Genomic DNA, 18,130 nt, shown 5'->3' with positions numbered 1-18,130 from the left:
AAAGCTCCCCCCCAGACCAAGGGTGCCCTGGAGCTTCTTAACCTCCGGCATCCGACACGGCATTCCGAAGCTCCAGGCAACTGTATGGTGTCAAGGGAGTGGTGATGTGTGATCGAGTCCAGCACGGCCAGGTGGCCAGGTGGAGCGAGACCATCAGGCATTTCGTTTCCTCGGGTCCTCTTCCCCACTGACCCTCTCTCTGCTCTCTTCTCTTCTGCGTGATCCTTTTGAATACCTTGCGTGCGTTTCACGACTCCACACGAGTTTCTGGAATGAAGTTAACTTTGACCTTTCCACAACCTCCTTCCCCTTAACATGCTTCCTTACCGGTTTGGATCCCTGTGTCTGTCCCCTTCTAAATCAGGCCAACCCTCCCCCCCTCAGGCTGACTTCCACACGTTCCCAAGGATAAGACCCAAGAGAGCAATTCATCTCAGCCCGTCCCCTCCATCTCAGGCCCACTGCTCCCTGGCTGTCACCTTGACCTCCACCTCTGGCCTGTGTGTGTGATGAACGTGGTTGTTCCCTCCTCCCTGGTTCTGACCTTCTCAACAACCACCTCGCTGAGGGCAGGAGCCATCGTACATCCATCAGAGATCAGAGATCACCTCACAGACCCCATGCCATGGAGGATGGTAGGCTCTAGTCCCCCAAAACCACTGTGAGCACAGCTCTCAGAGAGCTCTTTATTTTGAATCTTCCAGATGCTCAACATACAGCTCAAAACCAGCCTTTGGAGTACATCCTCATGATGCAAAACCAGTGGCTAGGAAATGCTTTCTAGGACACGCTCACCCAAGAATGTTGAGAGGGTAGGAAAAAACACTTCTGAAGACAGTGAGAACTTGATGTCCTTCAGAGCCAAGAGTCGGTGAGGATAGGAAGACACAAGGCCAAAACCCACCAACCAACCCCCCAAAACAAAAATACACCAAATTATTAACAGGAGGTATTCACGGGTCGTGAGGTTACAAGTGACTTTTCTACATTGTTCTGTTTTCAGTATGTTTCGCAATTAGCATGACTTACACAATCAGGGACAGCCAGGGGGAAGGAAGGAAGGTAGGTCTAGGCGAGGCCATTTGCAGGGTCACAGGGTCACAGGTCACAGGGTCATAAGGGCTGTACTGGTAGCACACAATGAAGTGGAGGGAAGCAGGTGGGCACCCCTTCTGCTATTCCTGGCTGGGCTATAATTCTTTTCTGCCAGGTCAGTAAAATCCACATGGCAGGGTTCTTGGGAGGACTGAATGCTTCCTGATTGTGGCAGGGCGCAGCTAGTACTCAAGGAATGCCTGTCTCCTCCTGTCCACGCAGGGGCGTGAGTATGGCGATCTGCAAAATGGGTGGGAGCTGGGGGAGAAGGGCGTTCCGCTGCCACACTCTACAGTCTTCCCATCAGGAAAGACTAGTCTCTACATAAGGACAAATGCAGAAAATTACATAAAAAAAAACAAAACAACTCCAAGGAAATGTAACTCAAGTAGAGGTGAATTCCCCTCCAACTTCGGGAAGACACAGGCAAGTGAGAAAATGTCCCTGTCCTGTAACAAAGGCACTTCACCTCCCTCCCTGAAGCATGTTCTATGATGAATGGGCACAGCAGACTCGGGAGGCTCCTATGGGCCACCAAGGGAAGGAGCAGCTCCGCCGGACAGGAAAACCTGACCAAGGCTTCCAACGGGGCCAAACCACAAATGTGAACAGCAGAGTGCCCAGAGGATACAAGCTGCTCACACTAACGGAGGTGAGTTCATTTCTGCTCCATTTCCTCCTGGGAACCGCTGACTTTTTGCCCTGATGTGGATGAATGACGGTGCAATGTTGAAAAACACACAGGGAATCTGCACAGCTTTGATTGTGTGACAATTATCACACCCAGTAATTACAAGTATTTAGGTGTTTCAGAAACAGCAACAGAGACAGGAAAAGCCAAAGGTCACACGGACTAGTCATTAGAACAGAATTATTAGGATGCGAGAGTGGAGGCTGCAGGTGGCTAGAGATTTCTACTTAAAGAATCAATTCCTTTCCACTAAAAATTGACCAGCTTAACTTTTTGAACCACCCGGCTGTTGTTTCAAAATTCTTTTGTGGGCTGGGGATGTGGCTCAAGCGGTAGCGTGCTCGCCTGGCATGCGTGCGGCCCCGGTTCGATCCTCAGCAGCATATACAAACAAAGATGTTGTGTCCGCCGAAAACTAAAAAATAAATATTAAAAAATTCTCTCTCTCTCTCTCTCTCTCAAAATTCTTTCGTGATCTCAACCACTTGTCCAGATCTGAATGCACTTTTTTTTTTTAGTCTATAATCTGCAATAAGGAATTGCCATTTCATTCTCATTAAGAAATCAAATCATCTTAGGCCAAATGCCGATGTGCAATTCTCCACTCACAAGGAAACAAAACCCTGAGACAATCTTGAAAACAAACGTATAATGTGAACTTTTGCATATACTTAACTGAATGTAATTTGATAATAAACTAATCTTACTCATCGTATGAAATATTATACCTAAAGGGGACACTTCAAAGGGACATCACCCTCACCTGGTCTCATGACCGTCACTGCAGTCTGTCCGGCGGTGTCCTCGGCCCTCTTGTACCACAGGCCGCTGGGGCTGGGCAGCCACTCCTCCACGCGGCAGCTGTAGGTCCCACTGTCCTGCACCGCCACGTTCTGGATGAAGAGTCGGTACACGCCAGGGGAAGGGCTCTCCAGGTGCAGCCGCCCCTGCAGGTTGTTTTTGGCTGCCTGCTCTCCGTAGTGGAAGGTGGCCTCGCGGCTCAGGCGGGCCACGGTCTCCCTCTCCGGGTGATTGGGCTTCCACACAAACCACTCCACCACCAGCTGCGAGGCCACGCTGGTGCGGTTCAGGACTACGCACTCCAGCTGCACCTGCCGGGTCTCCAGAACCGACAGATTCCCGTGGGCTTGGCTGAGCCTCAGGCGGCTGTCTGGATCAGAGAGGAAAGAGATGTCACCACACAGGCACCCTCTCCAAGGAGAGGTGAACGGGTGCCCTCCAAGTACAGGACAGCAGCTAGGGCTCACTCGGCCGGCAGACACCGAGCTTCTGGATCATGTGAACAGAGGACCTGAATTTCCAGTTCCCCAGTGTTCCAGAAGCAACTGCCCCCAGTAGATCACCCTCGCGGGTTCAGAGGCTTGCGGGAGGGCAACACGAGGTACAGGGGACCACACATCCACAGGACGACCGATCACAAAGGGTGCGGCTGCCTGATGGGGTGGCCGGGAAGGGGAAGGCCAGGGCACGGGGAGAACCCCTCTTGTACAAGAGTCAACCTCGGAAACTGACCAGATGATGGCTGGACAAGGCTGGGTGTCAATCATAAAAGACTGCAGAGGACACCCAGTATAATAAGCTCACGTGCTCCCTCATAATCGCCTCCCTCTCAAGGTGGGAAGAGAACGGATCTGACATCAGTAAAGAAAAGATTGATAGTGATGGGACCCGATGGTTTGAAAGCTCACTAACGAGATGCTCCTCGGGTGAAAGAGTGTCATTAACAATGGCACACACTGATAGCGGGCCTGTAATTTCATAAAGGGCCCTAATGAGCCTCCCTGGACCAGAAGGATCTAAATGCTACAGCACTGTAAACACACAGAGGCACCTGGGGAGCAACCCCCGGGTGACAGGAGGGGACAGGAAGGGGGCCTCGCCCTGGGACTCAGTACGTCACACTTCAGTGTGGCCTGAAAGTTTTACGGTGCTCAGGATTGCTGTTTTAATTTAAAAGTTAAAAAACCGAACATACATTTGAAATAGCCAGCTTCCCAAAACATACACGTAAGAAGAAGTTACCTCTGGTTATCTTTTGGGTTGCAAGATTATTATTTTTTCATTGTGGGATTTTGTTTACTTTGTATTTCCCCAAAGCTCTGTAAGTATATACTTTCTAAACAGGAAAGAAAGAAAAAGAAATAGAAATGAATCCCAAATCTCAATTGATAGAAGGGGGGAAGCTGCTTTAATGTGTGTCCTGTGAGTTTTCTGCTTGAAACTCCCTGTGATAGAGATGTCACTAAACGTGTCGACAGGGATCCATGCTGTCCTTTGGCACTGCCCTGCTTAGCTTGACGGCAGCCTCAGCTCGGGGTATTCCCTGGATAAATTTAGGAGGCACCGAGGGTCTCTTGGTTTCAGAATAAATGAGGAAAGGGAAAGGACATGGTGGCTGAAGTGGAAGGGCAGGGGTGACATTCTCCCAGCTGAGAAGTACAGAGAAAGGGAGCGGAGAGGATAGAAACCAAGAACGCATTGGCGGCCCAAGGACCGTCTGCAGTCGGGATGCAGGTCACCAGAGCCGCTGAAGAGCACAAGGCTAGCAGAGGACGCACCACGGCCAGGGGAAGGTGGGCAACAGTCCCACTGTACTCAGCACTGGCTGGGCCACATGGGGACCAGGGCATCTGGGCCCCCTGGCTTTTACTCCACAAATATGCACTGAGGCCTCCTGGGAGTCAAGTCAGGTGAAGAAAACCAAGTCCCTGGGCTCATTCAGGGAGCTTCCACAAACATAAATGTGTGTATGTGAATATGTAAATAATGAATAGGTAATACACAGTAGCTGGAATGAGTGAATATAAGCACAAACATGAGTAAGTGCTTCATAATTACTTACCTGAGAATAAGTAAACGAGTGGAATGCCAGGTGCTGATATGTACTATAAAGGGAATGGGAAAGACTTCTAGGGTGCTCTTTAGCTTAAAATAAGCCAGCAACACCTTGCAGAGGAAGGGTGGAACAGCAAGTACCTATGGCCAACTTTTTTCTAGGCTGAGAGCAGCACATCCAAAGCCCTGTGGTGTTCAAGGGTTAAATCAACCCTCTGTTCCTGATTCAACCAGTATTCACTAAGGATGCCATGCTAGTGGCTAAAGATATAACAAGAGCCCTTCCTTAATATGTATATTACAGTACAGAAGAAATGCAGATGATTATTATACCATGTGTTAAGGCACTCTTAGCAATACAGGAGAAATCAGAGTAGACTTCGTGGAGGAGGTGCTGAGGGAACGGCCTCAGCAAAGGCCCTTCAGAAGGCACCGAGTGACCACAGACTGTGGGATGTGTGGGAAGGAGGGATGGAGAGGGCACTAGGGCCACGCCAGGAGCAGGGAGCTGAAGGGGCTCCTTAACCAAGAGAAGGGAGACAGCAAGGTGCAGCCTTCCTGCAGAAGGAGACGACCCTGGCTTACGACCCTGGCTTACCTTGGGTTGTTCCAGGGACAGATCTAAAACCTGGGAGGGAAACGACAGGGAAGCAGTCTTTTTAACCATCGAGGCTGCCCCAAAGTGAAGCCCAGGCTTGCCAAGGCAGGCAGCCCCCTCTCCTGGGCATGTGGCAGGGGTCAGACACAGGGGTCAGGCTAAGGGCTCCACCCTGGGACTGAGAGGGAACGAGGGCTGAGACGGCAAGGTCCTGCCTGGGCTGAGATAGGAGGTCAGGAAGAAGGGGAAGCAGCTGAGGGAGCCCAGGGAACGCTTCAAGGCAGGAACTGGGCGGGTGGAGCCATTGCTAGCCCAAGATCCAAGGTGCAGACTGCAAATGCAGAAAGAGATCTAGCACCTGCCCTAGAAACTGCAGCCGTGTCCTACGGTCCCAGCCACCCCTCAGCACCCCCGGTGAAGATGGCACCTGCAGGAGCAGAGCTGAGGGTTCTCTGTGAGTCTGCACCCAAAACAGGCCCCCCTGAGCAGAGCAGAAGGACTTCCGGGCACCAGCATGATGGTCTGTGTAGCAGTGCCCACTCTGGACAACCTCTCCCCAGGGTCCCGAAGAGCCCTGGCTGGCCCCGGGCAGCCTGTGCTGGAAACCCACTGGCCCAGGAAGGTCACATCATCCGCCCTCACCTGGCTGCTTCACGGTGACTTCTGTGCGTCCCGAAACCTCCTCGGCCAGCTTGTACCAGGCGTAGTTGGGGCTCAGCAGCCACTCCTCGACGTGGCAATAGTAGCTGCCGCTGTCACTGACCTCCGCTCTCTGGACAGTGAGGCTGAACAGGCCCCCAGACACGTGCCTCTCGAACTGCAGCCGGGCTCTCAGGCCCTCCTCCTCAGCATAGGTGCCGTACTCAAAGGCGGAGCTGTGGGTGGTCTTGAGGATGAGCTTGCCGTCGGCGTCGGAGGGCTTGTGGACGTACCAGAGCACGGCGAAGTGCGAGTTCTGGCTGGTCTGAGACTTGACTGAGCAGTTCAGCTGAATGGGCCTGTTCTCCACCAGGGTGAGGGTTCTCTTGGATTTGCTCACCTGCAGCTTTGTCACTGTGAAGGAGAGGGAGCAGTTCAGGAAAATCGCCGCACCCCCTCCTGGAGACGTGGGGGCCCACTCTAAACCTCAGGTGCGGGCTCAGGGCCTGCCTCTGTCCAGCACTGCTCCTCGCAGACACGAACAGGCTCCCTCCAAGTCGTGGCTCAGTCTGAGGACTCCCCGCCATCTACTTCTCCTTGCCACACCCCTGAACTAGACATTCACCACCTCTCCCGGTCCCCGCTGTCTCCCTCTGCCCCCCAGGACCATGTAGCTCAAACACAAACCCGACCCCATCCTGCCTCTCTTGATGAAGTTTAACGGCTCCCAGTTGCCTAGAGGTTCTAAAGAAAACCATTCCTTTTCCCAGTGCAGAGCCTCTGTGAGACCTGGCCTCTGTCCAGCTGTCCTGACTCATCTCCACAACTTGGCCCCAAACACCCTCCATGGTCCCATGCAGTTTCCCTCTGAGCTCTGTCCTCTCTGCCTAGCTCCTCCGCCACCTCCCCACCCTGACCCTTCTCCACTCATCTTCTGGCCCTCCTTCCTCCTTCCTGTCCCTCCACCTGGTCAGGTGTCCTTGCTCAGCCCTCTATAAAGACCCCAGGCTGTTTTTCCTTTCATCTTTCTTTGATTCCAGACTGTGAGCATCTGAGGGGACCGACCAAGTCCTTTTTCACTCAACCAGCCGATATTCCTAAGCACCCACCGTTTCCCACAGGCTGCTAAGTCCTGGGGACGCCCTGAAGGACAAGACAGAGTCCCAGCCCCATAGAGTTCTGCTAGTGGACGTCCTCATGGCCACAGCCCAGGGCCTAGCACAATGCCCAGCCTTCAGAGAGCGCTCGGAGTGTTCGCCCACTCAGGTGGGCGAGCGAACGAGCGCGTTCTGGGGAACCGAGGCAGCACACGATGCCAATGTGCTGCAGGGACCTTCGTGGGGCGGGGTGAGGGGAGAAGGCTGGGAAGATGACAGCAGCAAGGGAGAGCGGAGCTGACTCCGGTGTCCCCTTCCCCTGTTCCAAAAACAGCAGCAAGGCCAGACTCCAGAGTGCCACCCCAGCTGCTCATGAACGACCATGTTCACCTTTTCGGTGGCACGAAGCCAACGTCTAACCAAATATATCTGATGAAAGTAATGTGAGCTCTCACCCACTCCATCATGATTACACTTGGCTCTGATTCCTCCTACCCACCTTCCTCCTCCCTACTGAAAAGGAACAATCCTAAGTTTGTCTTAGGGAACCGGGAGTAAGAGCCACATTCTACCCCACTCCTCTCTTTACACTTCTTTACGCTTTGAGTTTTGGCCACTTGCCAGCTGAGAGAAAAACCCAGGGCAAGGTACAGACCCCACACAGGGAAGGTAGCTAGGGCTTCCTCCAACTGGGCGCTTAGCCGGGAGGGAAGGAGCAGGGCAGATGTGCCCTGGCCGGTCTCCAGTACTTTGCTGGGCAGGCTCTTGTTTCTTAAGGCCAGAGTCCCGCTGCAGGAGCAGCAAGCACAACCAGACACAGACACGGGACTGAGCGGGTGGGACCCTGGGGCCCTCTGCCAGCTTCAGTCAGCTCTAAGTATGCAAAGACAGAGGCAAGGATTGAGTGCCTTGTGTAAAGGAATCAAAGGCCTCAGATGGCCACTAGGTCCCCTGGTACTACACGGGCAAGGTCCTGAATGGGTAGAAAGTTTTAACCAAGCCAAGGTGCGGCAGTACCCCAACCCCAGCACCATCACTACAACAGCATCTCTGAGGACATGACTCCTGGCGCTAAGTCAGACTTTCTCTTTATGCAAAGAGGTGGGATTCACACCCAGAACACAGCAACTTGAGAGAAATCCCTCGACCCGTGGCCCCACCTTCTGGTTTCATCATTTTTGCTAACAAGTCCAGTCTGCGGCCTTCTCCCTTCTTCCTAAGTCCCCTAAGGGCATGCTAGACCTTCAGGGAGGGGTTTACCACCAAGCTCCCCAGCCTTGGACACTGGACTCACACTGGCTCACCAGTCGACTTTTTAGAGGGGATTCCCATAGAGCTTCATGCAACCGGCTCCCTTTTCTTTCCTTTCCAACCCAATTCACCGCACGCGAATGATATCTCTATCCGTGCAAATGACACCACCTGAATTATCTGGTTCTTGGCCAAAAAAAAAGGTGGGCTCTTCAGGGTAGAGTAGAAAGAGCTTTAAAATGTATTATTAATTGGGGCCAGATTATTTTTTGCAACTGTTACTAAGGAAACCTTCATTGCCATAGCAACTGCATATGTTAAACTGGAATCCTATGACTGAACTTCAATTTGGTCACATGGCCTGAGATCGAGAATCCAAGGAAGAGAAGTGTTTCAAAGCATTTCCATTTTTTTTCCCCCTTCCCATGTCAAAATATTGTGAAGTGTTGAGAGGCTTAAAAAAGAGAGGCACTTTTGAAATTGGGCATGTGCCTGACAGGTGGGCAAGGGGGCAGCTCTTATCCTACACTTCGGAATTTCCTCCCACTTCTCAAGGGCAGGGAGGACCTTTCCTAAGGGCCAGGGGAGACTGGAGGCTCCACAGCTAATTAGCAAACACTCATGTGCCCTGTCACAGCACTGCCCTGGGCAGTGAGCGTCTGTGCCTCACCTCCCTCCACGGTTAGGAGAGCCCAGCCCCCTGAAGGCCTGGAGGTGTTTCCTTCTGCAAAACAAGAGCAATAACAGCAGTCTGGCTCATTAGGAGCACTGTACAGATTCAAAGCAAAAAGTCCACAGAAAGAGTTTAGCATAAGTCCTGGTGTATAAAAACAGTGAATTTTTAGATATTCTCATTCCCTTTGGTTTCTGTGCCTGGTGCCAAGTCCAAAGCTCCACACTAGATGGAAACTGTCAAACCTCAGTGGCACCTGTGCCTCTGAAAGTGCTGCCACAGAGCAGCAGCATGAAATCAAGTAGGAGCTTGTCACAAAGGCAGACTCATAAGCCCGCTAAGTCAGAATCTGCATTTTTAACAAGATGCCCCAGTGATTCAGACAGGCGTGAAAGCCTGAGAAACCCCGGACTTGGCTGTGTCCGTGTATGGCTTTAGCGAAGCAATGAATGCAGAGGTGAAAGATGCCCAGGACTGAAACTTGATTAATCCCCAATAGTGAATAAGTAGGAGGAAGGAAAAAAAAAAAAAAAAAAAAAAAACCCAACAAGAGGCAGGAAGAAGGGCCAGGGTAGCTTGCAGCGATGCCCCATCCACGAGAGAACACTCCAGCTCATTCCAGGAGTTGAACAGCTCCCATCATTTGCAGGAATGGCCCTTGCTTTCTCAAGCTGGACATTTCCTTCCCTGGCTTGGGATCAGAGCATGGAGACACGTGTGATGAGCCAGGATGGGTGGTATCAAGGGGACAGACAGGAGAGAAGAGAAACGGGCAGCAAGAAACAGCAGCTGCCTTCCGGCCAGCTTCCCCACCCGATTCTGATCTGTGTGTGCACTCCCCACATACTATTCCCTCCTTCCACCAAAACAGAGGACTCCCATAAACCCCACTCCACTTCTGTTACACGATGCCTTGCTCTGCAGGTAACTTTTTAAAGGTCTTCTCTTCTCTAGGACTGAAGGGCAAGGACTACATACCTCAGTCATGGCTAAACAAACTCACAAACGGATGACTGAGTGGAAATGGGATTAATCTTTGAAAGAGGGATTATGAATGTTGACTGTGAGGGGAGGGAGAGAGCCTTTCAAAAAGTTGTGACCTCAGCGACTCTGGTTCTGAGAAACGGATGAGCAGGTGTTCAACAAGTGGAGAAGGAGGTGAAAGGGCACCTGAGAAGAAGATGGCCCCTCTGTGCACTGTGACCAGGGAAGGGCAAGTGCTCAGGCACGGTGAGTCAGTCACAAGGGTGAGCTTCAGCAGGCTGTGAGGGACCCAGAGCTCGTACTCGATCCCGATTACCTGTGGCTCCCGGGCCAAGATCCCTGCCTCTGTGGCACAGATCAACACAGATTAGCGCGGATTATCTGGAACTTGTTAGAACCAACTGGGTCAGAAAGAAACTCAGCAACCTGTGGGCCCCCAGCCTTAGCTACAGCCAGGGAGACCTTCCTAAGTGGCAAGGGGGAACAGTCACTCCCCAGCAAGGAGCCCGCCTCAACTCACCACCCACAGCCAGGCAGTTCTCAACAGGGTGGCCAAAGCCCCCAAACATCATGAAAATCTGGAGGCCTGTCTTTGGTTGTCAAATTGACTTGGAAATATCTGATGGTCAGAAGCCAATAACAGATCTTTGGGGAAAACTACAGGATAAAGCTCTGCCTTGCGTCCTATGTGACTTTCAAATGACATAGGGGTGAAAAGTGTGTCCCTAACTTTGATTTTATCATAAGCACAATATTTTGTTGTTGTTGTTGTTTTTCACGGTTTCAATAAATGAGAGTTTTTTCCTGTTTCCTTCAGAATTGGTTGGGGATTCAGAAAGTCGGTCCCAGTGGGCAGTGCTGCCTGGGGCGCAGATCTGTGGTAGTGACTGTCACTCTGCATTTAAGGGCGACATTCACAGAGCCTCTGCCAGCTGTAGCAGTGAGGGTTAGTGTGTCTCCTAGTGTCACTGTCCCTGAGCAGTTACATAGTGAAGCACATTGTTTTACTATGAGCTTCTTAAAAAAAAAAAATCTCCTTTATCCCACTATTAGGGTAATATAACAATTTCTAAAGGTTATGTGATTAGGAATATTATATTGTCTATGAGTTTCATTCCAGGGCAGTAAAGAGAATATCACAAATTGTTGTTGAAAAGGAGTATGTGATCTGCATAAGATTGAAAGTCCTAGTCCCTCAGTTCAGTATATTCTTATTTATTCAACACACTTTCATATAGTCCCCTCTTACTTTGTGCTCAGCAGTATTCTAAGCATGTTACAAACAGAACGTATTTTCCAGTCCTGTGAAATACGTATTATTATCCTCTTACAAAGACATTTGCCCAAGGTCACACAGCCAGTTACTCCAGCCCAGGCCACCTGGTTCAAATTTGCTTTTAACTATTACACATGCGACCTCTATGCTCCAGTGTTCCCTGCGCTGGCTCTGCCACCACACCTGTGAGCCTTAGGACACTCCTGCATTCCTAGCCTGCTGCCTCCTCCAGGAAGCCTGAAGAGCAGCAACCATGACATATGGGTCTTTGCAGCCTTAGCATCCAGCAGGGAAGCTGCACAGATGCTTGGTGAGGTAGGAGACAGAGCTGAATAAAGGGAAAATCGCAAGGACGGAGTAAGAGTTCATTAGGAGAAATCCAGACACACCCTTCCTCGCCTTACCTGTCTGCAGAGGGGACCAGTGATCCTTTCTGGTTGACACCAATAGCAAGCGGACCTGGTGTCAACATGACAACAAGCCGTGAGGCACAGGGAGAGGGCCAGGGCTCCTGTCCTCATGCTCAGTCTGTCTCTATGCAGACGACAGGCACAAGCCACAGGGAACGGAAGGAGAACCCCAGGCTTCCCTGAAAGAAAGCTGGGGCCACTCTGGGGAAGGACGGGGCAGCCAGCCCCTGCTGCACTGTGATAATGAGAGCCAGTGTTCAATTGGCCTGGACTCCTGGAAGTCAAAGAAAAAGCCCTCAGCTAACCTAATCTGCCAGGTCAGCAATAAGAAATAGAAGGAAAAGGATTTGGCAACATCCATAGAATATTAAATATTCATCCTGACTACCCATCAGTAAAATCCCAGCAGAATATACCCACCGACGAGTCGGCTTTCTACCACCGGAGGCTGTCCTCCTGGAAGCCTGTTTATTGCTTTGTCGATTTTAATGTGCAATGTTTAATAGGCAGGCCAAGATATGGTCGTAAACATTTGGAAAAATGAGGGCTGACATTTCCCTTATTGCTTCTGTATTTAGCCATGTGTAATTGGAGGGTGTTTTTGGAAAATCAGAAGGAAGCAAGGTGATGCTTTACAATTAAAAGAGAAAAGAACCGATTAAGAATTAAGAATAGAGTATGCTAACCTGGCTAAAAGTCTTGCCTAAATGCCCGGTGGGGGTCACACTATGCAGATCAAGGCAAGTAAGCCTCAGCTTAATCAGCAACAGAAAGAGAGAGGGAGGCCCTCACTCCCTGAAGACTTCTCTGAGGAGGTGTCCAGGGATCAGCAATGCCAAGGGGCAGGCGGTAAAAGAGCCACAGCAGGTTCTGAAGAATCAAATACCCGCGATGTGGTCAGGATCAGCAGGTGGCCCTGGCAGGGACCAGCGGGGCACAGGCCACACAGAGGCTTGCTGGGGGCAATGACATCACAGCAGCAAAGCCAATGACAAATGGACCAACCTGAGACAGTCACCAGCCCCTGGGTTTCTACTGATTCTCTCAGAATAAAAGTATTCGACAGAATATTCTTTTAAAGGTGGGGGGGGGGGCAAAGGACAGGAGACATTTCTATAGAAGATGTCAGAGCAGGGCCAAGAATTCATGTGTTGGGGAGCAAGGTATGCAGGGACGGTGGAAGGAAGGGAGGCTGGCACGGTTTGGGGGCTCTGATATTGCCAAGCCTTAGAGCCACCTTGTGGCAGAAGTTAGAAGAAACAACGGAGCTTCAAGGGGCACAGATGAAACTTCTCTGCCATTAGCAACCTGTTTCCTGAGGAAGCTCTCTGAGTGCTGTGTGACCCCAACTTCTACAAAACAAATTTAAGGGTGGGGAAATCAAGATGGTAAACCAGAGAGAGGAGATGGTAAATAGAAATACATATGCTCGGGTGTAGCTCAGTGGTGGGGGGCATGCCTAGGACGCACACAGCCCTGGGTTCCCTCCCCAGCATGTGTGCTCTCAGACACACACACACACACACACACACACACACACACACACAGTACGTGGTGCCAAAGGATTCCTAAAATAATTACATAAATAAATGGTACTTTGTCTAGAAAGTACATAAAGTAATAAAATTAAGCACTTGGATTCCAGACTGCCTGTCCAGATTTGAATCCTGGCTCTGCCCATTATTATGAATCACTGGGCTATTTATTTAACCCCTATTGCACTGTCCTCTTCTGTAAAATGGGTGAGGCAGTATCCCCGGCGGCAGTGCACAGAGTGAGAAAGAATTAAGTAAGATACTGCATGCAAAGCACTCGGGATGGTGATGGCCACACAAGAAATGGTGAAAGTCACCATTTGCTGTTGGTGCCACTGCTGTTGTGACTGCTAGCCTCACCAGTGACAAGACTCTTCTGCACTAGCGACCCCTATAGAAGAGGGGAAGCCTCTTCTATAAAGAGTGCCATCAGCTGAATGCAGAAGACATAACGTGGGATTATAAGGCTTCAGGAGATGTCCAACTCTTCCCACCCTGAGTGCTCTTAATAAGACACACCCACATTCAAACCCCAGCCTCCCCACTCACTGCTTATCTGACTTGGGCAAGTTAGAATCTCTCCGAGCCTCTGCTACTTCGTTTATCAAACAGGATCTTCACGCTTGCTGTGAAAATTCAGTGAGATAATACACACCAAGTGTTCGGTACTGTCTCTGGCACACAGTCAGCCTTCACGTACTTTTCCACTTTTATGTCCCCAAAACATAAAAACACCAGTACCAACCAGCATATTTAGGAAAAAGAGGAGAAATGGACATGAAGCTCTTTGGAAAATATTAAGTGCTAACTGTATAAATATTTAATAAGGAGAGACAGCTACACTTAAGGGCACGCACTCTCCCTGGTGCCTCAGCCAAGAGGGGCCTCAAGCTCCCACCTTTGCTCTTTCCAGCCTCCAGAGGGTCAGGAAAGTGAACTATACGGCGCACTTTTAGGAAAGCAGCGGGCTCGCAACATTATGAGCCCAGGGATGCTCGGAAGTCCCCTGGGCCAACCACTGCTGGTCCTCACCGTACAGTGAAAACACAAACAGAAGCCACCCTGACATATACAAGACTCAGGGCAGTCCTGGGAGCAGAGGCTGGGCCTCTGCATCTCCAGCTACTTTTCTATTAGGAGGCCATAAAATGGTACGATGGAAAATGCAACTGTGCACAAGTCAGAGGAAACCGGGCTCCAATCTCAGTTCAAGCCTCTCGGTTCTGCCATTTAAGGAGGTGGTGGCTCCCTCAGGGCTCGGAACCATTGGGTTTCCTCTCTAGCAAAATGGGGACCCAGACATCCACATGATCAGCCTGTGGGATGAGTTTAAAAAGGAAGTGTAAGTATTTAGCACTGAGCCTGGCGCCCAGGTGGAACTTCATTCATTTCTGTCCCTTTCTATTTTTAGCGCTACTGTGAATTAACCAGAATCCAAATAATGAGAGCCTTCAATGACCCAACGCTATATTTATCCCTGAGGCACTCAGACTTAAGAGTCCAAGCCGCAACAGAAAGGAGCAAATATCAGGGGCTTATTCAGAGAGGCAATGACAGGCAAGGTCTTGGGAGCCTCAGCTCTACCTTCCACAGCTACAGGACCATGTGACAGCCACTGCTGCTCAGAACACAGACCTTGAGTGACAGGGGAGACAACAAAAGGCACAATTATGATCCCAATGTTCTCTTCAATAAGGCGGGCAAGTGGGGGCCTCAGAGCTTCCTCAACAAGGGCGCACATCAAATGTGTCCCGCTTAACCTGCCATTAACCTGCAACGCCACTTAAGAACATCCTCTCCCCGGCCCTTCTCAGCCCAGCCTCAGGCTCTAATTGACCCGGGAACATCTCATCATCTATACAACTCACTTGTTACAAGACCAGTACAGAACAGGCCTCTGTTATGGCGTCAGAAGTCGGGGAAGGAAAAACGCAGACATTACCATTATTTAACCTCACACGGCTGAAAACAACCCTGTGGCTATACAAAGTCAGCCAGCAGATCAGGTAGGGCACTAATCGCAGCTCTTAGTGGGCAGAAAAAAATAAAAATCCTTTTTTTCAAGGCATTTAAATCATCTTTGCAAAATGGTCGGGGCAGAAAGTCACAAAAAAAGTCTTTGCAAAGGTCCACTCTCACCTTTCAGTGTGTGGGTGCCTGTTCTACCCGGCGTATGGGCTAGACAACAGGAGGCATGCAGGAGCCTGCAGCCTGGGCTCCCCCTCCACCAGCCTCTAACCTGGCAGGCCACCAGAAGAGACGGGGAAAGCCCACAGAGCGGGACATACTGAGCTACCACTCCATGTTCATGGAAGGCCCTGAGGTGGGAGATGACAGAAACCACCAAACTCTATTTATCTCTACTTTGAGAGGTCTCATACTCCATGGAATAAGGAACTTATGGAGAGGACCTGGGTTAAGGAAACATTACAGACAAAAGACCACAGGAGTTCAATCCCACCTCCACCACTGACCAACTAGGAGACCTTAGGCTAATGCATCCTTCCCAAGGTTGTGAAATTCTCAGAAAGTAACTGATGACTAGCACGTAGTATGAAGCAGATGCTCAAAAAGAGCCCATCCCCTTTCCTTTCCCCTCCCCTCTGAGTTCCTTGTCTACTAAGGGGGACAATGATATCTCATTTACACAATTGTTGCAAAGACTATAGGAGATAAGGTTGAGTAAAGAGATGGAGATTTCCAGAAAACAACTGGCCTGCAGACTCCAGGCCAATATGTGTTAATATCATCACACAAACACACACACACACACACACACACACACACACACAGAAGAAGGGGAATTGGTCTAGATTAAGAGTCTAAAGAGACAGGTCAACTAAATGTGATGCATGCTCTCTGAATCCTTTGTTTGCAAGAAAACACACACACAACACACACACACACACACACACACACACACACACACACACAAACATCCCAAAGGGCAATATATATTGGGACAACTGGAGAAAGGTAAGTAAGGAACCACTCTCTAATGCTCAATACCCACGTGTGGCAGTGGTGTTGTGGTTGGGTAGGACGACGTCTTGTTCTTAGAGTTACATGCCCGAGTATTCAGGGGGACGTGTCCTGATGTCTACTACTTACCCTCAAATGGTTCAGAAACAACCAAAATAGGCACAACACAAGTTTGGTGGGACATCAAGAACTGGCCATCAAGGAAAGAGAAGATAAGGGTTCATTGCACAATTCTTGCAACTTCTTACTGACTTGAAATTTCTCTGAGTTGGGAAACTGAAGCTATGGCAGGGCTCAACCCACACTTATTGTCCCTCCTCACGGGTCTTCTGTGTCATGCAAGCTCATGTCCTCAAATCTCATGTTGTTAGCTTTCCTATGTTCATGTGTGAACAGAGGACCAGTGTAACTCCACATCATGCATAACCACGAGAACAGAAAGTGATAGTCCAAGTATGTATGTCAAAATACACCCCACTGCCATGAATATCTAAAAAGAACAAATTAAAAGTAACAATTTGTTTTCCAAGAACAAAAGTCTCATGTGGTGCAAGTGCACATCCCACAGGTCCTATAACAGGGACACCCTGAGCCGGCAGCACCCACCTGGCTGCAGCACGCGGATCTCCAGCAGGTTGGAGGTCCTCTCCGCCAGTCGCGTCCACGTGTTGTTGTAGTTCCTCCTCCACAGTTCAGCCACGCACTGGTACTTGCCCGCCTCTGTGTCACTGGCCCGGCTGATGCTCAGGCGGACGTTGTTGCTGGACTCAGCCTTCTCGATGGCAGTCCGGGTTCGGAAGCTGGAGGACCTGTCCCCCCACTGGACCCCTCCATCCCGTGTGAAGGTCACCAGGTCATGGAACTCAACAGTGCCCACGGGCTGGAACCGCCACGTCACTGACACGGGGACCCGGGACGGGTAGTGAGGTTTGATGATGCACTGCAAGTCAAAGGAGTCGCTGTAGGTCACCCCTGGAGTCCGGGAGATGGCTGTGACCGCAAAGCCCGTTTCTGGAGAAGAGAGCAGAGAATCAGCCAGAGGAGGCACCTGGCTTTCCTGGGGCAGTGTGACCTCAGCAGTGGCGCACCTGGCAAAGACAAGGCTCACCAGCTCTCTTTGGAACATTCTTTTCACGTGATGGTTTATAAAACTCTATGTCATATGGAGGCACAAACTGACAATTTACAAGACCTCACAGAAAGAGTCTAAGCAATTCCTAGAGAAACTCTAGAGCCCAGACCCTTTCAGGAGACTGTCACATGGATTTGCTTTAGACCTTCCTCTAGAGTTGGATGCTATCATTTGCTCGGGGGGGGGGGGGGGGCTGATTCCATGTAGCCAGGGCCATTCCTTGAAATCCCAGAATTCTGTGCAAAAATAGGAGGAAAAAAGCTTCAAAGCCAATTTTCTTCACTGCTAGCAAGAAGTGCACACCCACCCACCTGGACATCTTTCCTTAGCCCCCTAGTGCATGGGTGCCCTGGAAGGGAGGCAGACAAAGGCCCCAGCTCCTGCTCCACTTCCCCCACAAAGTCCAGGGGCAGGGAGGCAGTAAGGGATGTCCAGCAGGAGGGAATGATCTTCAGCAGGTGGTGACAATGGTCCTGAATTCAGGGTTTGCAATCTCCGTAAGCTGGTGAGTCTGGATACTCCTTACAGAATGAGGGAGCATGACTAATCCCTAATGGTCACACCTCAATCAAGCTAGTTCATGTTAGGGTACAATCATGGATCTAAGAGCCGCCGGTATGAATCGAGCACCATCTATATGCCAGGCATAGTGCCCAATGCTTTGCTCACACATTTCGCTGAATCAACCTTGCAGGACAGTTAGGCTTACTGTCCCTGTTTGCAGGGCACAGTGAAATTAAACTGCCCAAAGTTAAAATGCTAGCAAATGGCACCATCAGGTTGCAGACCTGACTGTACTGATTTCAGGGGCCTTTTGAGGTTGCTTTACCCATGGGAAGTGTAACACAGTAGTTAAAACGCACGGACTCTGGAGCCAGCCTTCTGACTGTGAGACCTCCCTGCTGTGTGAC

General features: G+C 50.5%; 1 protein-coding gene across 1 annotated transcript in view; it reads right to left on the bottom strand.

The window, feature by feature from the left end:
* Igsf3 (immunoglobulin superfamily member 3) overlaps window positions 1–18,130 on the bottom strand; it is an 88,323-nt gene that overhangs the window by 7,358 nt on the left and 62,835 nt on the right. Inside the window, exons 6-8 of the mRNA XM_076861524.1 lie at window positions 16,694–17,098; window positions 5,883–6,293; window positions 2,550–2,957 (exon numbers count right to left, since the gene is read on the bottom strand). Of these exons, the coding sequence (XP_076717639.1) occupies window positions 2,550–2,957; window positions 5,883–6,293; window positions 16,694–17,098 (1,224 nt within the window). The remainder of the gene's footprint in view (window positions 1–2,549; window positions 2,958–5,882; window positions 6,294–16,693; window positions 17,099–18,130) is intronic.

The sequence above is a fragment of the Callospermophilus lateralis genome, chromosome 7, assembly GCF_048772815.1.
Source record: "Callospermophilus lateralis isolate mCalLat2 chromosome 7, mCalLat2.hap1, whole genome shotgun sequence".
NCBI classification, from domain to species: domain Eukaryota; kingdom Metazoa; phylum Chordata; class Mammalia; order Rodentia; family Sciuridae; genus Callospermophilus; species Callospermophilus lateralis.
Note: the sequence above shows the minus strand (reverse complement) of the source record. Positions and strands in the feature narration are given on the sequence as shown.